This window comes from Manis javanica, chromosome 6 (genome assembly GCF_040802235.1).
Source record: "Manis javanica isolate MJ-LG chromosome 6, MJ_LKY, whole genome shotgun sequence".
Lineage (NCBI taxonomy): Eukaryota > Metazoa > Chordata > Mammalia > Pholidota > Manidae > Manis > Manis javanica.
This window is the reverse complement of record NC_133161.1, coordinates 119797919-119823182: the sequence shown is the minus strand read 5'-3', so window position 1 is coordinate 119823182 and position 25264 is coordinate 119797919. Positions and strand designations below refer to the sequence as shown.

General features: G+C 37.9%; 1 protein-coding gene across 12 annotated transcripts in view; it reads right to left on the bottom strand.

Moving 5' to 3' along the window:
• Nucleotides 1-24551, bottom strand: part of YAP1 (Yes1 associated transcriptional regulator) — a 115109-nt gene extending 90558 nt beyond the window's left edge. For all 12 annotated transcript variants that reach the window (XM_073239391.1, XM_073239393.1, XM_073239392.1 and 9 more), the window contains exons 1-2: nucleotides 23829-24551; nucleotides 20636-20886 (exon numbers count right to left, since the gene is read on the bottom strand). In XM_073239391.1, coding sequence (XP_073095492.1) covers nucleotides 20636-20886; nucleotides 23829-24149 — 572 coding nt within the window. In that variant the 5' untranslated portion in view covers nucleotides 24150-24551. The remainder of the gene's footprint in view (nucleotides 1-20635; nucleotides 20887-23828) is intronic.
• Between the last annotated feature and the right edge of the window lie 713 nt (nucleotides 24552-25264).

Genomic DNA, 25264 nt, shown 5'->3' with positions numbered 1-25264 from the left:
TTATTTAATCTCTTTGAACCTTATTTCCTCATTTGTAAGGATGAAGCCCACCTTCTTAAGTGTGGAAGATGCACAGTAATATTTTTTCATTTCCCTTAGGGTCTAAATATGCTTTGGCAACTGAATTTAATAATTTCAAAAGATGGAAGAGACCTAGAAAGATTTATTAACCCCCATCCTCTAGCATGTACAATCCTAGGAAATTATTTTATCTCTTTACAGTGTCAGAATGACAACTAGAATTTACATCTATAGAGTGGACTAACGGGCATGTTCTATTATATTACATTCGAAATTCTCATGGAGCAATGATGAGGATTATATAAGAAATGTAGCTAAAGCACACAGCATAGTGTATTTTAGTATACAATTATATTTTAGTATAGAATAGTGGTGAAGAGCAGGGACGTTGGTGCCAGACTGATGGAGCCAGGATCCTGGCCGTGCCACCTATCAGCTTTACGGCTGAATTGTGCCTTAGTATCCTCATTAAGAAAATGGAGATAACAAGTGCTGAGAGGATTAACTGGGTTACTCCACGTAAAGGACTTAAAACAGTGCCTGGCACACAATCAACACTCAATAAATGCTAGTTAGTATTGTTATCATTGTTACTATTATTGATACATTTTAGAACAAATCATGTTTTTGAAATTTACCTTAATATCGTAGAAGCCAAATTAAGTATTTCAGTTTTATTCAATAACATTTAAGCATAAACTATCAGATGTTCTGCTGGAAGAGATATGGCCCCAACAAAGAGGAGAAGTTTCAGAAGAATAACCCACAGAATCACAATTCTCTGTAATATGTACCAGAAGAAAGGTACCTCATTTAATCAAATTAAGATCCTATTAATTATTAAGAAGTACCCTAATTTCAGAGGTTCAAATGTGAAAAAATATATTAGAATCAAAGAAATGCAACAGGAGAAGTTAATGGTACATAAGTTAAGGTGGAAAGGTTCAAATATGGTTAATGCAAGCTACAGAAAAATTTGTGTTGGCATTCAAGCTGATGCTGAGCCTTGCATGATAAAATAAAGAGGAGAGGTTGGGGAGACCTTTTGGATAAGCAGCCCATACAGTGGGAACATGCTGTGCAAAGTTACAAGTACATGAAAATATATAGTTCCGCAGTACAAACGATAGGTTTGCGCGCGGTGAGCAAGGGGGGAAACAAATGAGGGGAACAGGTGGTAGATCAGAAATAAGGCCAGGCTGTGGTCCTTATCTCTATGCTAGTAACTACACTGATGCATACATTACTTATATTGACTTAATTAACTATCCAAACGAATTCCTTGATGTAAAACTGACTCATTGATGTAACTTCAACCTAACTGAAGTTTGATTAAATGACCTATTTAACTACCTCAGTCAGGTAAGAGGGCCTCTCTTCCGTATCTCTCTGGTGGACCATGGCTTCACAGCCACTTTTGTTCTTGAAAAGACTCCAAAATTTTCAGGCATCAAAACACCACAAACATTTTTTTTTTAAAGCCAACAGAATAAGATGAATAAGCAAAGGAGTAGGAAAAGTAGAAATACATACATACATACATACATACATACATACATACATATATATATATATATATATGTGGGTATATGTATATATGACAACAGCTTGAATCTCAGAACAAGCACCCTGAATTTATGAAGCAATTAATCTTGCAAATCAAATGAAGACCTACGAGACTCACTGCGTCTTGGTCCTGAATGGTAACGGTTCAAACTAACAGGCTGAAAAATATGGTCAACATTGTACAAATATTTCATGCCTCACATAGGCATGCTTTCTAATATCCTCATGCTTTCTAATAATCTTTTTTACCTTTTATTTTTTCCTCAGTGCAATATTTATGTGCTTCCAGGGCTTAAGTTTCCAAGGATGAAATACTTAGATGATACATTACCTATTTCCTTTAAAGTTGATTATAATTAAAATAGAAACAAACTTCTTTCCACATTTGAAAACCACTTCTATGGGGTAAGAGCAGGGGCAGGTGTTAGATATCAGTGGTGTATCTAGTACATTAGAACTCCTTCCCAAACTCTTTGAAGAAATTATTCACATTTTGCTTCTCATCCTCCCTACAAAGAATGGTTGCTTGTCTACTCAAAAGACATACAAAATCAACATGTGTATTTGGGATCCTGACCCAAATACACATTTGGGTATTGGAGGACACCATAAGCACTGGATCGACTCCAATCATCAAGCAGAGTACTTCTATTCTTAGGAAACAACAGGGTTTGGTTCAGTTGGCAACACTCCTGGCCTCTGGATCAAGAGGTCAGTCTCACATTTCACAGAGGAACTCCAGTTTACAACCTTTCCTAACACTCCTGCAGAATAATTCAATAGGCATTAAATGACAGTCTTATCAGAAACCAAGTATCCAGTAAAACTACAAATCCAGAAATATAAAAGAGAAATAAATTGGACATACCAATCCTTCTTTTTAAACAGAGAACTGTATACTTAGAAAAGGGCGGTGGAAGGAGAGAGAAAGAGAGGAAGAGGGAGTGTATCAGAGTGTGCATGCATGTGTTTTGGCCAAATGTAGGATAAATGAGTTGTATTTCATAACTATATTGGCATTTGCTTTTAAATACTGCCCTGTTCCAAAAAAGGTAGGACATCTCCATTAAAGTTCGTATTTAAATCAAGTTTCTGGTTGTTAAATATTTCTACTAAATAATTTAGCTTCATACTAGGATGGTGGGCTAAAAATACAGGAAAAACATGCAGAAATTAGAGGCCCTATCAAGTGATTTCATGTAGACAATCCACAGCACACAACACAGACAGGGTGGCACCAAGTGATTAACAGCCCTTTACAAAAATAGATAAATAATGTTGCAATACATGGGCTCTCATCTGAAACACTAGGCTGAATTCCTGAAAGCAGAAGCTTATTCTGTACTTTAAAAATAGGCATCCTAGACTGGTTAGCCAGAGATGGGTAAGATTCCTCAAGGGAGGAACAACCCTAAGACAGGCACAGTTGCAGGGGGGCCATCAGGTGAGAAATTGGGGATCAACCCTTGTCTAGCTTGGATTAACACATAGTCTACAGGCACACACCTGATCATCTACATTTGCTCTCTTACAACACTATTCTATGTTTTCTACCTTTATCTTGCATCTACCTACCACTTCAGCATTTTAGTAAAAATAATAATAATAATAATAAAGGGAGAAATGTGGGATCCACATATAAATCAAGTATAAAAATCAAATGAATATTCATATTTGACCTGATTGTTTATAGTTCATAATGCGTGATCAAAACCGAAAGTTTCTGTGATGACTGCCCTTGTACTGTTCACCATGTAAGAACTTATTCACTATGTAAGAATTTGTTCACCATGTAAGAACTTGTTCGTTATGCTTCAGAAGATTGGAGACTGACGAAAATTAGGCTTGGGGTGGATTAATGATTGTGCATTGAGCACTGACTCCCCTATACAGAATTTTATTGTTGTTAACAACCCTTTGATCAATAAATATGAGAGATGCCCTCTCAAAAAAAAAAAAAATAGGCATCCTAGTAAAATTAGTAAGCCTTGTTTAAAATGCACAGAGCAAGGATCTTACAGAATACCAAGGTCCTAAAATACCATAAGATAAATTTCCTTAAATAAAACTATTTTTGCCCTATTTACCCAATTAAGTATTTTCTTCCCCTGGAAATAATTCAGCCCTAAGATTATGATAAAAACTATGTAACTTTAATTAATTTTTTACATAGTTGAGAAAAGAATTCTGTGTGTGGGTATAAATAATCCTTTATATTGCCATGAATTTTCAGTTTTCTTTTTAAACGGGCTTGTCCAGTCTTATTTTCAGTGTTCACACAGCTGTAGCTATGAGCTCTGAATCACAGGTCTGGAGCCAGAAGGCGCCCAGGAGGGCATCCTGTCTCTTCTCACACTGGCTGCCGTGCTGGAACACCCTCTACCACACACCTACCAACCTCTACATTTGTCTTCCTGCGTGTCTTTATCATGAACGCCACTTTACCTTAAATCAGGTACATGATAGAAATCATTCCTACTGGTTAACAACATTCCCAGAAATGGAAAATTCCAATAGGAAGTTCCACTGAGGAAGTTAAAATAAATGAGTGTCAAGTTGATTTTGCTGTTTTCAGAGTTATTATATAAAACCAGAGCAACAGGAGCCTAAAAGAAATCCTTAACAAATTCTAATCCAATGTATAAGTACTAATATGTAATTCATTCAACTAAAAATACTGGCTTTCGGGTAAAGCAAAACTTCTCCACAACCTCTTCTCCCTTAGTACTTACACCACATGAACTGCTCTTAGCAATAAGCCAAGCCAGGTAACAAGGGACAACATTTATAAGGTTCTCTACAGTTTATGTAGTACTCTCATGTACATTATCATAGACAGACATAAAATAAGAAAGGGTACTTAAATCAGCAGCAGTTGGTGTAGGCTGGGGAAAGGAGGAAGCACTGGCTAAACTTGCACATCTGTAAAATGAGGACCTGCCCATTTCACAGCTTGATATGTTTAACGATGTGAAAGACTACATAAGTATACTATGAATCGGAAAAGTCTTTTCAGTTCATTCAACAACTATTCCATAAGTGGGTGCTTACATCTAAATCAGTCCAAAAGTTTTTGACCGCGTAAGCAATTCATCCTTACAAATGCCATTTCTTTTAAGGAACATGGTAGAAATTAAAGTACCCTCGTTTAATTCAGCAAATATTTATTAATCACCAAATAAGTATGCAATATTGAATAAGACTCTATGGGAAATACAATGTAGATTTAACTCAGTCTACAAAAAAACCTTAAGAAGACAGCCAAAGATTTAATAGAAATAGCTCATGCTATTCAGACACAGGCCTAAAGGGTGAATCTGTGTGTAAGTTACTTCACCTCATCAAGGCAGCCCACCAATTCACAAAACACATAACATCTACATCTACATCTACAAAACTAGGGAGAGGATTCCATGAGACAAAGCATAAGTATTTTTGGTAAATATTCACACAGCAAGTTTTCAAGACTTAGTTACTTCAACTTGAAGGCAGTAATTTCAGATATATCTAAGACAAATTTTTATATGCTCCAAAGGAGGTTTTTCTTTAAATGTTTTTCTTTTAAATTAAATATAAACAGAAATCACTATGTGAGTAGGGACTCACAAAATATTAACGTTCTTCCATACACTAGAGTGAAAAAACTAGCTAAACAATTTGCATTACTACCTACAATGGGTTAAAAAAATATTCTAAGTTGTATTTGACAATCAAAACAGTCCAAAACTAAAACTGACTATAAAGAACAGATTCCAAAAGATAAGGGAAGTGTTTGGTACTGCTATCTATGCTTTGGTTCTGACAACAATGAATAGCTCTTCTCACAGAAGGCTATAAAAAGCCCATTTTTTGGCTATCAGGGAGGCTGACTGCCTCTCAGTTTTTGTGCTAATGGAGAAGATACAAATGAGAAACAACTCAAAGTTTAAATCCCCAATTTATTTTTTCTAGTATCTCTTTCATAATACAACAGATAATAAACAATTAGTGATATGTGAGCATTTTCTCAAACAGATCGAATTTCTAGTATCAGTTTGCTTGCTTACCAAATCAATACCCCAAAACTAATCACTGATTCTTTATCTAGAAGATCAACCCTCTCTTTTCTAACTCCTTCAGCCTTAAATATCAATTTCATCTTAGTTTCTACCTAAACCCTAATGTCACTGGGAGAGCTTTTTGATTTTTTATTTACCTACATAGTTAAGTCACAATAAAAAAAATCCTTCCCCCAAAATACCTCTCCGATGGCCAACATTATAATAAGTGTTTTTGCTTAGTGGTAGCTTTTATATATTAAACTGAGTATACTTTATACTATATGGAAAGCACCGTAAATATAGTATGATGTCAGAAAATACTTAATATTTATATACAAGACCTGAGAATTCAGTTATTTTTTTACCAATTTTCACAGCATGTTAAAGCTGGAAAAGTCCTTAGAAATCATATATACTAATGGTAACTTTACAGATGAGGAAACCAGGGCTCCTGGAATTAAGTGAGTAAATCAGCCAGCCTCTGACATTATTTAACATTTATTACATGCTAGACACTACTAAGTGCTTGAGACATAATGGTGACCTAGAAAGGGCTTTGCAACATCCAGTAGGAGAGACAAGCAATCGCTCAGGCAACTGAAATTCAATTAAGAGGGGAAATTGTTTCACCAGATGTAGGATTATACAAAAATCCCATCGTCAAGTTACAAAAACATTCACAAATAAAGCAAAATCAAAAATCAGATTCAGTATCAAATAATATCCTACCCATCCTTCAAATACAACCAAAGGTCAACCTCCCCCACAAATGTATCCAACGCACTCTGTTCTTTTTCTGCGCTACCAACACAGACAGCTTAGGGCTTATTACCACACTACTGAGCAGTCCACTAGGTATTTTCTCAAGACACTGTTTCACAAAGTTTGCCTCCTAAACTGAAGACCGGGATCGTGTAGCTCTTAAATCTTCTATTTCCTAGCTCTGAACACGCTACTGAAGCTTTCTGAAACAAATGAAAATTACTCAATGTTCCTGAAATGTTGGGAACAACATTTAAAAGCAATTCTCAAAGCTTTTTGGTGAACAGTTAATATGTGCTGATGCTACTCTAGGTTTGGGGGATACATTATCAACAAGTCTCTAAGTGAAAATGTACTTACTCCTAATGCAACAAGGCTCAAGTGAGGTCAGAAGAATAGATTGTAAACCTGACCTGGGAGTAGGAAAAATCTGGGGAAACACTCTAAAAGCAACTGACATCTGAGCTGAATCTTGAAGGAATTTATTACTTCAATAGTTACTTATTTAAGGTCGGGGCAGGAGGGGAGGAAATCCAAAAGCAGTTCCCCAAAGTTACCATTTAGCTAAATATAGAAATGCCCTAAATCTCAACTTTGGTCACAAAACTAGGACATTTTTCTCAACTGTAACTGCCCAATCTGTGAAATTCAAGAGGATTATTCAGAGATTAGAAAGCCATTTTTAAAAGGCCTCAGAATTTGGAGGGGACATCCTTTAATGACACTGTTCTTTTCCCTTTTAGTCTATGTTGTTGTCTATCATGGGTTGTTTTATACGGGGGCAGGGAGTTATAGAGACATAGTCAGTAAATAATTACCTCTTATAATGTCCATGACCAGAAAACCATTTCAAATATCCTAGATTACTAGTTACAAATCGCAACAGTTTCAAAGAATTTGAATTAAAATATTTCAATTATTATAACAATTACTGATTTTATTAACTGATGCTTTCTTGAAATTAAAATTACAGCTATTGTCAAAAACCATTTTTCTCAGTCACTTAAAATTTTCCTGAAATTCAACTCAGGACAATGGGAAACATCTTTTTTTAATAGGATGGAAAATAGTGTAGACCAATGACTAAAATTTTTAGGCATCAGACTACAGAAAAATCACCCCATTTTAAAAGTTTGACACCAAGGAGAGGAAAAGTTGTAAAATTCACAGATTGGAAGTATCCTGTTTTAAGAAAAAATTGCTACTAATTTTATGCTGAGCAGACTGAAACTCACTGGTTTTCAGTTCACCATGTGCTGTTATCTAGTCAAATACAATTTCTAACCACATTCAGATAACCTAATTACATCCCTTGATGACAAAAGACACAAGTGAGACCATTTTATTTTACTTTCTATTACTACTTAACACAAAAACTCTATAGAGAAAGGAATACTATTTTCATAGATAAGCAAAACAACTATCTAAAATCCAAAAATCAACCTCAAACATTGGCTCTAGGTCTAAAAGATACATACATTAAGCTGGAATTCCTCTGACAGACAATTCCCAACATCTGTTTTCCTGAACTTAAGCAAAACTGCTGGACAAGTTCTGCATTTGATAGGATGACCTGACTTCAATTAACTAAAAGGGAGTGGGGGCTGGGGTTTGAAAAATCATTGTATTCCTGAATGAACTATTTCCTGAAAATTAAAAATCTAGTTTATATCCTTTAATGACTGAATAATTTAACTGTTAGAAAGTCAAATACTTGAAACCCTCCTGCTCTTTATAAAGCAAGCAACTGACAATAACTGAAGAGGATAAGCTGCACAGCAGTAGTTCTGAACTCTTACTCCACACAAGCTGCAAGGTGGGGGCCTCTGGGACTGCTGGCGTGTAATCCACGACTTGCTCAGCAACTTTGCTGTAATGGCTTCAAATTGCAGGCCTGAGGAAACGCTCCATAAATAGCTGCTCTTTTTTTTTTTGTAAAGCCTCTTCATAGACCTAATACAACGCCACTACCAAAAATGGAGGACTCACCATGGACCTTCTTTTTTTTTTTATAAGCCAAGAAAATAACTAGGCATATCCTGCTAACCATGTGGCTCACTTTGGGAGTATGAATCAGTGCTGAAATCTGATTCACTATTTAGATCAGTTTTTATAATCACTCAACTTCATGAAGAGGAAAAAGCACTTGTTTTTATAGGACTTTAGAAAGAAAGATAAATGTTTAGTTTTGAAATTAAATGTTTGAGAATGTCTTCATTAACTCCCAGTGAAGCAGTGTTCATTCATAGGTAACCTGGAAACCTAGACAAGTGTTATGTGGTCACAGAAAACACTTGTAGGAAGCAGGAACAACATAAACAGCCTAAAGTCACTTTGAGTACTCGCCTCCTTCATTATCTTACTTATATTTATGTATATTTACACACATTAACATCTATTACTTAATAATTCATATAACTTACTAGTCTGTAAATTAACAAAAATTCAATAACCAATTAAGTCAAATCTATTAGCAATAACAATGAAGAATTTTCTCAACTGAATTCTGGTAGAGAAAGAAAGCAGCAATGTAATTAAATCAAACACAAGTAGGTACCAGGAAATCCAGGTTCCATTTCTCCTACAGTTTTCCATCTGAGTTCATGTGTAAGTTAAATAAAGATAAATAACTTAAAATGAGGCAGATTTTAGTAAATACCAGAGTCAAGTTTTAGAGAATAATTACAGTTAGATGTCAATTAGAATGCATGGTCTTGAACATAAATGCTGAACTGTAACCAAAAAGCCCATATTCTGTCTAACCTACTTAACAAATTGAAAATAACGACTCATCTGATGGCATCTCCAGAGGAAACATCTGTAACTTTTATTAAATTATTCATAAAAAATGAGATTTTACTTAATAGTATTAACTGTTTCCCAGTGATATAATGTTCTACCCTGAGTTTCTTAGACCCCAGATGGTAATCCATCTAAATTGAGCATTATTTTTTTTTAAATTTCCAGTCCAAGTGTGGTAGATTGAAAAAGAGGCTACAGTTATTTTATAGTTCCTCCTATCAAGAGGCAGTCTACTTCCCAATCCCTTGAAGATGGGCTAACCCTGTTCCATGCTTAGACCAACAAATGTAGTAGAAGTGACATCATGTAACCACCTCAGGAGGTTTTGCAGCTTCTGCCTTCATCCTCTTAGAAGGGTCCCAACATGTAAGGGAACCTCTGTGTATGCACAAGAGATCATACAAGGATGCAACAAGATGACAGGGGCCTAAAAGCCAAGAGAACAAGTCTCAGAATGAAACCTACCTTGCTAGCACCTTGACCTTGGACTTCACAGCCTCCACATCTATGAGAAATATTGGGTGGTTGTTTAAGCCACCCAGCCTTTTTTTTGTTATGTCTTCCCAGCTCACTAAAACAACCAGTAACAGTAGATAACCTCAATGTGGCTTACTATAAAACACAGTTGAAATCCCAACACTCTAATATGTTGCTATTGACTATCTTTATTTCTTGATTACTAGCATTCCTGAGCTCCTAATTTTCTTCCAAAATCATATTAAACTCTTGGGTTCAGGGAAAGAATTATGACAGCTCTGTGCCCCACATAAGTTTTATTAATAGATAAAACCCTAGATGGTCTTAAAAGACAAAATTTCCACAGTTAACTTAAAATGATAGGCAGAATATTAGATCTGCTTTATAATTTATTCTAATAAAGATCATTAGCAAACAAGCATGCAAATAATTACTTGGTTTGGTAATGTAAAACAGACTAGAGCATTTGATTCTGCTTGTCTAACACAAATTCTAAAGCTTAATTCAAAAAAGTTCTTTAAATCTCTAAAAGAAAATGTTTCAGTCATGAGCAGCTTTTCTATGCAATTTTAAAAAGTAAAAAATTTGGTGAAGTTTTTACACATTTCACAATTAATTAAACGTGTGCAGTAAAATCTAAAAAAAGTCAACTTACGAATTCTAATAAAATTTAAACAAATACACAGTAGCTAAATTTAAACAGTACAAGAAAAATGAAAACAATCCCTTTCAATTAGCATTTTCTGACAAATAGTGTCAAAAACAAGCAGAAAAAACAAAACTTACTGTAACATCAAAATAAACTTTTAAAATTCATACAAGATACAACTGGAGTTGACAGTGTTCACAGAATGGATGGTCCGCACTTAAAAAAAAATTTTTTTAAGCACTAAATAAAAACCAAGCCATTTAGTATGTTTTTTTTCCAAGTGCTTTGATACTAAAACTATTTTTTTTTTTAATGCCCAAAGTCAGGTGCCTTTTAACTACTAATTAACAACTTCATTTTAATGGAGGGAAGAGTCTCTTAAGATGCAAATATCATTCAAAGTGGGAAGGGCAAACCCTTTTGCTGTTACAGTTCTGGCAGCTGTCTTTGACTTCCCATTCTCTACTCCCACATGCACTGAGTTGAAAATGCTAATTCCATAAGCATAACTTGAGTTCTGTCTCTTCCTGGTCCCACTGTCACCACCTCATTACTTCTCCCCTGAACTCCCATAGCAAACTACTCACTGTTCTCACTAAAATTCACAACAGATTTTTATTTCTATTCATTTAATTCTAAAGCAGTCAAATATTCTCTACCCATGGACCAAACACGTCATACTTATTCATTTATATCCAAAAAACAAGCAATATCTTTTTTTAAATAGTTCTAGTTATTTGAGTTAAAGAATCATCTCAAACTCATAAAATCAGAACACACAAAACAAATACTCTAGCATCTTTTTAGTATAGCGCTGCATAGCAACATTATGCAGGGACTACAGGCATTAATTAATCAAGGTGACTTATCCAACAGACTGAAATAAATGAGCAGTCTAAGGGATGCCACCTGCCAATAACTATATCAAGAGCTACATACATAATGCTGAACAAACAAGTTCTATATCTTTATTGAGCTTATAACTGGTTAGCATGAACAGGTCTCCAGTGATAGCACTAAAAAGGCAAAAAAGATGATTTGCAATGAATGGAACTGTGAAACATATTCAGTCCACTCACATATTATTAATTTTGTCCCAACTCCACACAGTGGGACCCAACAAACTCTTAAAATGATGTCTGCCACACAAAACCACTAAGTAGGAGTTTACAAAGTGAAGAAACCACTAATCACGTATAGTGAATTCAAAAGAAAATAACTAAGAATAGCCGGAAGCAAGAAACTATAACCACAACAACACCAAATGACCCAACACACACCATCCAGAATCCAGTGGGTCTTTTTTGACAAAATTTGCCCTGTCTTTGAGAATGTAGAATTAGGCCACTGACAAGACAGTAGCATGATGGCACTAACTGAAACTTAATAGATAGGTATATAAAGGGTATGCTTTATATTCAAATACAGAAGATAATGGTATTAATTTTGTGTAACTGTTTCCAGACAATGATATACAAAATTAATAACATTGTCTTGAAACAGGGATTATTCTGTCACCCATAAGAGATGTGTACCAGTCCTAACAGGAAAGTCTGCACACCCTCCATCCGGGAGGGGTAAAAAGTGATCCTATTACATCATCTGGAGCTCATCCAAACTACACAGTCTCGGAAACATAACCTGTATCAGTCCGAACATGTGTAGAGGAAAAACAGAAACATCTGTATTTTGGCCAACTCTTTCTCAGAGTTTTTTTTTTTTTTAATCTTAAAAAAAAGTTACCCAGAAAAGTTTGGTAAATTTTAACTGTGACCCCTATCACTGTTAAGGATTAGTTCCAGGCAGGTTTCAGAAATCTCCATTTACTTAGCTCATTTTTAACTTTAGCACTTGGCTACTTGAACACTTCTTTATTCTACATATTAACTAAGATGTATTGATTCTGTTCCATTCCTTCACACCATTCAACATTTTCATACCTTTTACAACCCAGAAGTATCCTTTTGGTATCATCCAACACTCTTCTCTGACAGAGTGTTCTGGTCTCATACTGGTTACTTAAGATTTTGCATGTTTTTTAAAAGGTTTGCTTTCCTTCCTCTTCTACCACAGATTTCCATATATAACTGCCGTTTAGCTGAAATCAAGGCAGAGAATGCTGAAAAAGTGGACCTGGAGAAATTCATCTTGAGATCAACAACAAAAGGTCTTAGGATACCTCAGTCACCACCTATGGGTGACTCTATTTTATCCTAAACCCAGTTTTCATGAAATTCTAACTACTTACAACTCCATGGATGATTTATGGGTAAAAAATATTCTCTCTATATTAATATTATCCTACGACATCTACAATGGCCTATTGAAGACTGAGCACAGACTACTTTTCTGAGCTGTCTGTTAAAGAGCAGTTGCCAGGCAAAGCCACAATCAAACCTAAGATAAAATCAAGTCACATACCTCTGGGGGTTAAGTATACCACCAATTCCTTAATCAATGAAGTATGCATAAATATTTTTATTCTACCACTATGTACACTAACGAAAACTAGGTGGAAGCAAGACAGGCACATGCTAATTTCCTAAAGCTGTTTTACTTTAAAGTCTTACTTTTTAAAGCTGTGCATACTGCACAAAGAATTTGAAAATGACTTACAGGAATATCTCCACTATCATACATAAAAACAGGAATTAAGTCTCCTGTCTCTCTGTCCCTTCACACTATTTCAGAATCCAAACCCTCTGAACAAAATTCATCCACTGTCCGACACCATCCACCCTGCTGTCAGAGTATACAGTCACCCCTTTAAGAAAATCTAACACATGAAGATGTAAACTAGCAAAACTGATGCTAAAGGAGAAAAATGTAATTGAATTAAACATTTGCCTGGGAAAAACATTTACTTAAGTATTTGTTAAAAAGAAGTCCCGTATTATTTAAGTCAAATCATGAAATTAACAGTCACTGTCTTGAGATTTAGAAAACTGGACTTTACATAGTCAACCTAATAATTACAAATGGGATTCACAAAAATTCAGAGCACATACAACTTTTTAAAAACCTACTGCAGAACACCCTCTCTGACCCAGGTAGGAGATGGGGGAAATTTATTTCCCAAAGAAATGGACCCAGAGGCTCTGTATTCAGATACCTGATAGAGCCAAGAGCAGGGATGAAGGAAGCCCTACACTGTTCAGCCCTAAAACAGTGGTAGTTCAGTCTTAAATCCCGCTGCCATCACACTCTCTAGAGAGGAGACTGGCAGATTTTTACCTGGAGTAACAGGCCCTTACAAGAGAACCTAACTAAGATACTGACATTTAGGGTTCCCCACCTCTTCAGGACTTGGCTGGTCCCTGTTATATCACTCCAGTGAAGCCCACTTCAGACACTAAAAGCAGAGGACAATTAAAAAAAAAAAACAACCAATATACTATCCCCAGAGAAATAATTTATTACTATACTCATGAAATAAGAACTTCATGTTATTAAAAATAATAAAGGAACAATGAGCTCAGAAAAAGAGCCCCTAGAAATTAAGAATGATAAATTGCTCTTTGGAAAAAATAACTGAAAAATTAAAAGCTAAAGCTGAAGGAATCTCCCAGAAAGTATAATAGGCGAAATGAAGGAAAACAGGAGTTGAAATGAAAGAATTAGAGTTATTGTGACTAGCAGGCATTCCAGAAATAGAGAACAGATAAAATAGACTGTAAGAAATTATCCATGAACTAATAAAATAAATCGTTCCCAGGACCAAAGGACAGCTAGGGCAACTGCACTGCAAAACTGCACACCATTCACACCGGAGACTGAGTTTCCAAACCATGCAATCTCTAGAGTGAATAAGAAAAGGTACATGCCAAAGCATATTGTGAAATTTAAGACGACTCCCCCCACATAATAGAGGAAAATACTGAAATCCATAAGGGAAGCGAATTTAACTGCTCAATAAAAAAACTGGAAGGTAAAATAAAACGGAGCACTGCCCTTGAAACTCCAAGGGAAAATAACCTTGAATTCTACAACCAAACTGCTCATCAAATGTCAACAGTTAAAGATATTTTTAGATATAAAAGATCTCAATGCAGTTACCTAACATGCATGCTTTGTCTCAGAAAGTTCCTGAGGGATGAGCCAACTCTAAGAGTGGGTAAATCAAGAAAGAGAAAAATAGTAAATAGGGCATTTAACCAAGAAGAGTGATACAGGGCCCCTCACCCCCCGGCTGGGAATGAAAATGAAGAAGTCCCAAGATGTGTCAACTCTGAAGCAAGTCGAGAGCTACCACTCTAGCCCAGTGCAAGATGACAGAAGATTCAGAGATTTCTCCAAGAGGGCAAAAAAGCAACAGAAATTCAAGTGAAAAAACAAGGCAATCAACAATTCCAAGAAAATATCTGACTTGTTGAGAAAATCATAATACATTATATAGCTTAGCTACAGGCATACCCTTAGAAGTCATAACAATGCAAAAATACTTTAGAAATGTATAGTAATTATACTGGAAAGATTAAGAATTTAGGGGGTGCAGAAAATTTTAAAAGTAGCAGTATAGCACATTTTACAAATAAGGATTTTTTTTTAAGTGCAGGGGCGGAAAATCTCAAAGGGGTTGAAAGTGTTTACATCTGGAGAATGCAAGCAAGAGATACAGAAAAGTGGCTCAAAACTGCTTTTTCTTTCTGAACCTCACAATACCAAGGGATTTTTTTAATGTATGTGTATGTTACTACTCTAAAAATTAAATTTCAAAATCTATATTTATATATGAGGCTATGAAAACAAGTATATTTGAACCCCTCTCTCTGCAGAATCTAGGTGATTCATCCCCTTTCGTCTTTCCTGAATTGTCTAATTCTAATGAACATGTTACAAAATCCACATTCATGCTTGTACAGAAAAAAAATTCAAACTTACCCTGACTTCTAGATGGGAGATTTTATTTCTTCCCCATTTCAGTATATAAGAAGCTGAATTTCAAACTTTCTAGCCCACATTCAGCTTTGTGAAAGCAAATAGCACTCTGAAGAAAGTCATCTTTACTCTGAACCCCAAATCAAATAGTCTATGGTAATTTTTTAGGCATCTATCAAAAAGCACATCTCTCTATAAACATACTTACTGGTCAAATAAAGACTTTATTTTAAAAATAAACAGAAAACCTTCTAGATTAGGTTAAGCAAGCAATTGAAAGAGGAAGGAAGGAGGTTTTAACAAAATATGCCCTCACATTCCCCCAAATCAGGACCCAGCTGAAGAATTTGGTAAGTCTAGTGACTAACATAATCCCATGAAAAGACACAGAAGCACACTTTAGTGTAGATAAGTAACAGCACCAACCACAAATAAAGCACTGATAATACCTTGTGGAAGAAAAACAGTAATATGTTAATGTGCTCTATTTGCATTATCTTGTTAATTTGCAACATTATTCAGACATTTTACGATTTAATGTGTTAAAAATTACGGTTCTTCTCAAACTAAGAGCCAAACAAGAATTGAACTACTGACACTTTTTGTCTAAAATATTGAAGAATTAAAAACAAAAGAAGACCATTGTGATTTATACCACACTCCTCTGTTTGCTTTTAGAAAGGGTCAAGCACTGCACAAATTCAAGTGCTCCCAAGGTAGTGATACTTGTTCCCAGGAAATTTGGTGCTTACGGTACTTGTACAACCAGAACCAAGAAGCAATTCTTCATAAAACAGCAACATCCCTTCACGGCTTGAAGTTCTGATTAATCCTACAATCAGAATCCCTTTTTGTAAGAACTGCATCACTGAGTAACCACAGTTATAGAACCATACATCTCTTTAAGACCTCCCTTTATGCAACACTACTCAACTATTACCAAACTTTCAGACCATAATAAATGGCTAAATCAGGCTATTGCTGAAGGCAGCAAATTAAGCTTGAATACTCTTAAATCTTAACAACTGACTTTTAAACTTCAGTATACATTTTGACAAGTAAAAGATTATGTTTAGAGTTTACCTCTCCTCAAAAAGCCTCAAGGTAAAAGGCAATTCAGAGATTTTAGAATGCTAATTTACATTATTTTTCTAACTATAAAGTAAAACATTTCTCTACATTATTAACGAGGATTCATCTCAGTGTTTGTTTCAAACATTGTTTTAAAGTTTCAACTATTCAAATACTACCTAGGTTTTTCCTTAGTAGTTAACATAATGCTTTTGGGAAAAGGGCATTTTTTTTAAGTTATTTTTTTAAGAAAATGAGCCTAGCATCTTGCAGCCAATTCAGTTTGCTGCACTTAAAATCTGGTTTGTTCACTAAATGTCTTTCTTAGTTAACACTTAAAATACTCATTATTTTCCCCAGGAAATAAATTAATCTCTATGTTCTATTTACTCTGTCACATACACTATCTTCCAACTGTTTTTCTTCTGCCACTGTATTCAACAGTTCCTCCAGAGGTTTCCGCCCAAATCCTTGTGGCACTCTGGGCCATTCTTCCCCGGGATGCCCACCCACTGAGCAGAGGCAGCATTTTTTCTGAGAACTGAAGGCATACTTTCATCTTCTCTCTCCACTCAATAGCAAGACAAACAGGCAGAGACTGGCCCTCCCTGCTGAGAGATACTCTGTGACTGCGATTTGAACTGTTTTCATTTTTGCAGCTTAATTATCATTTAATTGTAATACTACAAGCTTTTCATTTTAATGGGGAATTATTTGGGGTACACTTAATATAGCCAAAAAACAAAATAGCCTTATTCTGTAAGAAATTTATTTAAAACATCAGATCTTTACTACAATAATAATACATATTGTATGTGTTTATAGTCTTCTACTGAGCAGGTGTTTAGAAGAAACAGGTCAAATTATAAGAACAATTTAATTCATCTCTGATACATTTCTGAGGTAGCTTTAAATAGGGCAGTGGAGCATTCATTTCTGAAAATTATGTATGTAGCAAAAAAAGAATCAAACCATTTATTGTGACCAGTATTACCTGCAAGGGAAATTCATTTAATGCTGGAATACTGGATAAGTTATATGCTGTGCAATGTTGAAAAGCTCCAAAAAAATACATTTTTAAACTATGGATCAAGATACTCAATATAATTGTAAACAAGCCAGAGCCACAAGAAACCCTGAATCTTCAAGGACTAAAAACACTGTGGCCAATTATTCATAAATGATAATAGAAATGAAACAAAATGATATTTTTAAAAATTGAAAGAACATTATTAAAACAATGCAAATCTACAAACTTTTAAAATCAATGGATCACATTTTTAAATCCTAAGGTACTATATGGTACATCATATACTATTTGTACGTGGCAATAATTACAAGGTGTCAGATTCAATAAAATAAATCTAAGTAGAAATACTCCTTGTAACCACAGATATTACAGAATACTAATTCAGGAAGTTATTCAGCAGCTTATAAAGAAATAGGAAGTTGTTGACCACCTACTTGAAGAACTATTTCCTGCAGGAAAACTGTAAGACAGCTGAAGAAGGCAATAATTCTCATAGTAATAGAAAGAATTTTTTTAAGTAAAACCTCGATATATAATGCTGAATAAATTAGTTTTAAACAGCAAACTCAAGAAGACAAATATTATATGTAATATACAGACTTACGCTTTTTTTTCATACTTCACAATCATACCAGAGCTTGAATATGTGTAGAAGACAACTGTAGCTAGTACCATACTTCCACCTTAACACATGCCAAGCTAAAGGGCAGGTCTTCTCCAGATCTCACTGGCCTAGGGAAGGCTTTAAAAATACCAATAATCACCTGTGTATAATCCTTCAGTAATTATGCTGCCTTGGAACTAGAAGATGGGCCAAATGACTTCAAAAAGGCATTCATCTGTGGTCACAAGGCAACAATCAGTTGTTTCTGAAGTCAACATTCCTAAGTTTTCAATCAAATTACATCACCTTGAATGTTTGGACCATTTATGGTCAGATTTCTTCATGCCAAGCATAAATTTCAGTAAGTTATATACTTAGTTCCAACAACTATGTAAAAAGATGTACTGTAAAATATAATTTTTACACTGTTGAAATGACTGTAAAGTATGCCGCTAGTTTAAATCTTCATTCTCTATTTAGCTGGCAACAAGAATCTTCAGACACAAGAGGAAAATATGCAAGTAGAGCCAGAAAACATTGAAACTAGGATAAAAATGAATGTTGACAATAACAACTTGGCTCAAAAAGCTTCATTTACCATCATCTTCGACTTACAGTCAGGACAGATCTTAATCTCATTTACCTGTGCAATACACAAAAATAAGTCGTTCGTTACAGCTCATACAGCTCCTAACATCATGGAAGTAGCTAACAACTGGATGTGAGCACATCTTTCTACAACTTTTCTCCAAACTGCATATTGTTCACAAAGCAAATACTCTAGAAGAAAATGAAATTTATAAGCCATCTTCCATGTCCAATACTTAAGAGACGCTCTCCACAATTTCTGACAGGTACCAATTAATCTGTCATTTTGCCTACTTTTACTAACCAAGAAGATCCATCTTTCAGGGAAAACCCTTCTGTTTCTGAAAGGTTTCATATGAGAAAACTATTCTGTGGAATCAAAACTCCTCATCTTTCTCACCATGTAAGAAGCCTAATTTTTCTTCCATGGGAGAGACTCTCTCCTCTTCCCAGTTTTTTCATTTTCAGGTAAGCTTCCCTCCACTCCTACAATCATTACGCATATGGCATAATTTTCCTATCATTTTGGCCTGTTTTGCCTTCCTACAAGCTCACTTGATTGGGGTGTGGTGTGAGTGTGCACAGCCTTCATTAATCCATCTTTATCAGTATCTTTAAGAGAAACATTTCTCCTCAAACGAAGACCATCAGAAACTTTAAAAATAGACATGGAATATTTCAGCTCAAAACAAAAAGACCATTCAAAATAGTGAAAATGTAGGCAGATGTCACCTAGAAGCTATTAATACAAAGTATAAAAAAACTAAGAATGGCATACATGTTGCTCTTTAACCGTGTACTTTTAGCTACAGCATCAACCAAAGAAAAGAGGCAAGAACCCTATTAAGCTGTTTAAAAATCTCCCCAGGTCAGCAGCATGTGACCCAGTAGGGAAAGGTTCAAAGTACAGCCTTTCTTTTTCCTCCTAACAACCTGGTTTGTTTCCATTCCTTTTCCCTTCAAGACACATCCCTCACAGCTAGCCGCTCTTTCAATCATTTACTTGGATGTCTGCTTGAGAACAAATGAGCTTGCTCATGCAGATGAGCCGGCCAGACTTGGGTGGACTTTCCAGTCTGGGGTCCTTTATTGTTCTGGTTGAAACCTGACCCTATGAAATGGATACCAGGACACCAGAAGAGCAATTAAAAAAAGAAAAAGTCTCAGGAAAGGGGGCAAAAAACTGTAGAAACTTCACAAGATCCAACTTTTTCCTTTGCTCATCTCCTAAATAAGCCTGTCACAAAATACTTTGAAAGATGATCAAAAAAGTACTTAATAAGACTCACTACAAAGCGGTATCATCAATTGTATTATTTGATTTAATAAATAAATATTACATTTGCCTTAGGAGCAGACTGTGAAGCCAGATTTCAATCAAAACTTGTTTTTTTCAGTTTATTATCTGAACCTGATTAAACACCACTAATTAAGCAACTTTTTAAAAATATCAATTTCAGTCTATATTAGAAAACATTGTTTTCTACACTTAACCCAAACAAGTCAGATAAGAAAATTAAGGTCTTAATTTCAAAATGAAAGGGGATAAAATTCCATTTTGATCTTTACAGCTTTAATGCAATTTTGCCATTTTATTGAAGACAAAAAGGCTGATAAAATCATATTTCTCTTTATATTTTGGGGAGAAAAAAGGCAATAAATCACAACTGCAGCTATATAATTTATTATTTCACAATCTAAAATGTTATAAATTAGACTCCCAAAGGCATCCTATTATTTTGTAGTTCTTATCAATAAAATGTTTAAGAAGATATTAGTGATGTACGTTTCATAAGACTATGCCAGTTGTATAATTCTCACAATTTGAGGTTTTTCATGGTATTCTTTCAGTTTTGAGCCAACTAATTAATAGGTTTGGCACAAACCCAAAATGAGAATATCCAAACAGCCTCGAAAGCAATTATTAAAAGGCTCTGAACCAAAAATCAATCAAGCTTTCAAAATATTACCCAAGCTAAAGAAGGGATTTAGGTCATACCAAAGTGATAAAAAAAAATACAGGAAAGAAAACCGAGCTTAAATATTAAGTATCAAGATAAATGACATACTTATATCTTGATAACACTCACTGTTTTCCAAAATCTGTTTTTCTTAGAAAACTGTCTCCCACCATAATTTTCACTTACTTTAAGAAGTACCTCTGACCAGAAGATGTCTTCGCCATTTCCCAGCCTGCTGGCAGAGGTACGTCATCAGGTATCTCAAAAGAAGACTGTCGAAGGTGCTGAGCAGTGGGTGCTGCTGCTGGGCCAGAGACTACTCCCGTGGGGGTCAGCGTCCCAGGAGACACAGCTCCCAGCTGCAGGGAAGCTGGCGAGGAATGAGCTCGAACATGCTGTGGAGTCAGGGCTCCTGCACTGCCTGCGTCAGTACTGGCCTATTAGGAATATTAAAATGGAAATTTCTTAAAAATCATTTTTAAACAGAGCCCCCTTTAAATTTCCTAGACAGGTATTTGGTTGCAACGAAATCCTGAGCACCAAAGGCAAATTTCAACATTTAATACTTGACAGAGAGGAATACAGATTTTCCCATTTATACTTTTAAAATGGTTTATGTAATTTTAATACATACTTTTATAAACATTTGTGATTTTATTCATGAGAACTCCATTTAAGTGTAATTCTACCTACTACACAGTAGATGTGCATTCTACATACATGTTTTAGAGGCAGAGTACAGAATGAATGAAACATTCCTTAAATAATAAATGTTTAATTTTAAAACCTAGTCAGATCAAGGTAGTATGGGTGTTTTTCCAAGTTCCAAAATGTTCAAGGTAAAAACACAACCCAAGAAATATAATAATTATGCATTCATTTTCTTTCTCTCTTTTGAACTAGGTTTCAAGTAGTTAATAGTTTTTCTAAGCCAAGCCCTAAACATATGACAACTTTCATTTTTCCTCATTATGGATAAATGCCATCAATAAAGGAATTGTCTCAAGTTATACAACTTTTAATGAATGCAAGATTCAGAACCATCCATGTTTTTAAAAGCCATCTAATGAATGAAATGAAAGTCCCATATATTTGTACGTACATAATAAAGATGTTAACAGTTCAGTTACAATATAACTTAAGAACTTACACACTTGTGTATTTACAACTGTGTAACAGCACAAAAAAATTTGTACTCAAACCCCAAAGATCTGGGTTCCAGTCCAAGCTAGCTAGTGTGACCCTAAACAAATATCTTAATCTCTGTGAGCCTATTTTCTCATTTGTAAAGTAGCTTTTTTTTGTGATGGAAAAATGGGGAGCTATAGATAATATGAATGAATTTATGCCCAATAGTTTGTGAATGATAGTTATTTACAACCTATATTTATACTATTCATAAATAGTATAATTATGTAAATTCCCTAATTAGAATTCAGGTTTTATTATCAAAAAGTTTCCTAGCTTCATATAGGCAAGGGAGACTGGAAGCCATCAGCAGAGGCATTTTCTGCCTTAAAGTAAAGGCGTGCACATTTCTGCGTTTCCTAAAGAATAAATTCGAATTAGGAAATCATCAGCAGAAATAAAAATCACACAGATGCACAACACTTAAACTTATTAAAAACCAACCAACCTATAGATTATGAATAATATGGATCCATAAACTGCTGGCTATAAATTCTTGTGCAATTTACTAGAAGAATAAGTACCACTTTTCAGTTGCCATCTTTTTGGCTTATAGATGTTACAAAGTGGGTATTCAATCTCTTGTGTATTATACTTTCAAAACACATTAAGTAATGGCAGCATAGCTGATGTAGTCTGTAGGGTGTCAAAGCGAACATATATACCCACCAGTCCAGAAACCCACCTCCAAGGTAAGAGGGTAAAAAAGCATACGTAAGTCTATTTCGTACAAATTTAAGTATTTAGGTAAGCAGCTACGTTAGTTACCCCCTCCTGCTGAACCCAGGATTTTGTCAGAGGGTTAAGTGAGTTCTCAGTTCCCAAACCCCTTGGTGTGCGGCAGAAGAACACACAACAGGCCTGCAAATAGGAAGAATGGGAGTGGGGGCGATAACTCTTCTTTTCCACTCAACTTACAGCCCGAGTGCACTAACTGCAACGCAGTATTCGGAAAGCCAATTAACTTTTGGGCAAAGTTCCTAAGCTGAAGTTTAGCCTGAAGCAAGTTCTTTCTTAAGAGAAAGAAAGACCTACACTAAACAAATCCACTGGGACCTATCGGAATGTTAACACTTTCCTAAAACTGTTTCACCCCCACGTGGGATCGAGTTGACAATATAATTGAACACTGCGTATGTGGAACAGCCATGTTCATATCCTCAGTTAAGAACTAAAAAGGAATGGCGAGCTTCGAATTAGTCATCGCTTCCCAAACATTAACTTTTAATCACAGTTGAACTAGGCAGGACTCGGCCTATGAGTCAACGTGCAGTGTATTATCAAAGGTTTGTGTTAAAACCAAGGCACTGTAAAAGCGCAACTCAGGTCCTGCGCAACGTGCAGATGTGGCTAATTTAAAAGCACTTCAGCAGACTGTAAATAACAATCTACAATCGGGAAACCAACACGTGAACCTCCTAAGTTTGATACGGGGGAACCTGCCCGAGTTCCAAGGCGCAAGGGAAGCGCAGCGGGCACTAACTCCATAAACAACTTCCAGGAAAATCTGGATCCTGTATTCACAAAGCGCTGGGGCCGTAAGGAAAATTACGCTTTCAGAAGGGGGAGAAAAAGCAAGAAACTAAAGGAACTGGTTCAATCCCCTCCCCCCTAATCAACACGAGAAAACAAGAGAACAATTATTTGACTCCCCAGGAGGCTCAAGCGGACCGAGAGGCCCCAAAGGAAAGGGGGCCCAGGGCTCAACTTCACAAACTGGGCCGCCGCTGGCAGCTCACCCACACAAAAATGCCAGGGGCCCCCTCCCCCTCCCGGCCGGCGGCGGCGCGAGCGAAGGTGCGGAGCGCGCGGAGGCGCGCGCATTGTGCAGGCCCCCCGCGGCCCGGGCGGGACTCTCCCCACCCCCTTCCTTCCGCGCCGCCTCCCCCGCCACTCCCGCCAACCTCCCGGGAACCCCAGGAAGAAAGAAAGGAAGAGGGAAAAGCACGCCCCCCCACCCCGGGGCTGCAACTGCAGAGAGAAACTCCGTGGGGAAAAAAACAAATCTCGGCCCCGGACTCCGGGACGAGTGGGGAGCTTCCAGCGCCTCCCCTGCTCCGCGAGACTCCCCACCGCACCGCGCTCGCGGTCCCAGCCGCCGCCGCCGCCCGCGAGGGCCGGCGGCCGACGCTCCCGAGTGACCCCGGCCCGGGCCCGCCCGCCGGTGGGGGGAAGAGGGCGGCGAGGTTACCTGCCGGGAGTGGGATTTGGGCTCCGGCGGCTTGAAGAAGGAGTCAGGCAGTTTCCGGAGCCTCATGGGCACGGTCTGGGGCACGTTGGCCGTCTTGGGGTTCATGACGGCGTTGAAGAGCGCCTCCAGGTCGGTCTCCGAGTCCCCCCGGACGTGCACTATCTGGTGGCCGGCGGGCGGGGCCTGCGGCGCCGCCTGGGACCCCGGGGGCGCCGGCTGCCCCGGCCCGGATGGCGGGCCCTGCCCCGGCGGGGGCTGCGCGGGCGGCGGCCCTTGGCCCTGGGGGGCCGGCTGAGGCGGCGGCTGCTGCCCGGGATCCATGCTCTCCACCTCCCCCGGCGCGCACCCGGACCAGGCGGGCGAGGGCTCCGCGGCTCGACGGGCCGAGCCGGGAGAGAAGGCGAGGGCGGCGGGCCGCGAGGCGCTCTGGTCGCGCTCAGCGCCGGGGGGCTGCGCCGCGGCCCCGCATCCCCCGCCCCGGCGCCTCCGCCCCCGCCCCGCGCCCCGGCTCCGCTGGCCTGGCGGCGGCGCCTCGGGAGGGGCTACGAGGGCCCCGGACCTGCGGCGCTGGGGAGCTCTCCCCCTCGCTGCCCTGACGGAGACCGACCAGCCAGCAGCCGTCCCCTCCCCCCTTCTCTTTTATTTCCTTTTCTTGTTCCTTCCTTCCTCCCTTTCTTTTCCCCGGCGACGGCTGCGCCCGACTGAGACAGAAACTCGCCTCAGACGCCAAAACTAAAGTTGCGAGAACCGCCCGCCCGAGCCACTCGCCGGCTCCGCCTCCTCGCGGCTCTTCCTTCCTCTGCGCGCCCGCCCGCACCACATCCGCGGCCGGCCGCCGAAGGAAACTTTCCCCTGCAAGTCACTACATTCCTGCAGACTCCCGGCCTCCAAGGCCCCTCCCAGCCGCACGTGACCACCTCGCCCTCAGCCCGTGGCTTCGCCCGGCTGCGCCCGAGAGCTGGCCCGACGAGCTGCGCCGTGAGGACCGACGACGACCGTGGGGCCCAGTCTCGTTCGGCGCTCTGGCCTCCGCGGAGGATGCGGCCTCCCCTGGCTGCAGCAAGTCCTGCCTTCAGCCCTCGGGAAAGGCTGAAAGGCTTCCGGTTCGCCCTAGCTGCGAAATGGCCCAAGGCCGACAGAAGCCGGGAGGAGACGCGCAAATCCACCTAAACCCTTCCCGGGTAGCTCGGCTGCACCAAGCCTAGTGCCACTGCGAGCTTTACGCTTCAAGGATAGTTTGGAGTTAAAGTGATACCAGTAGCAGGCACTGATTTTAAATAAGGGTCCTTTTTTTTTTTTTTACATTAACTTGATTTTTTTTTCGCTTCTTAATATGTAAAAACCCACTTGAAAGGGATAAACGATTACTGTAATTTGAAGTTACATCTGTGACTCAATGTAATTTATTAACAAAACAAAAGTTTGCCATTTTTAAA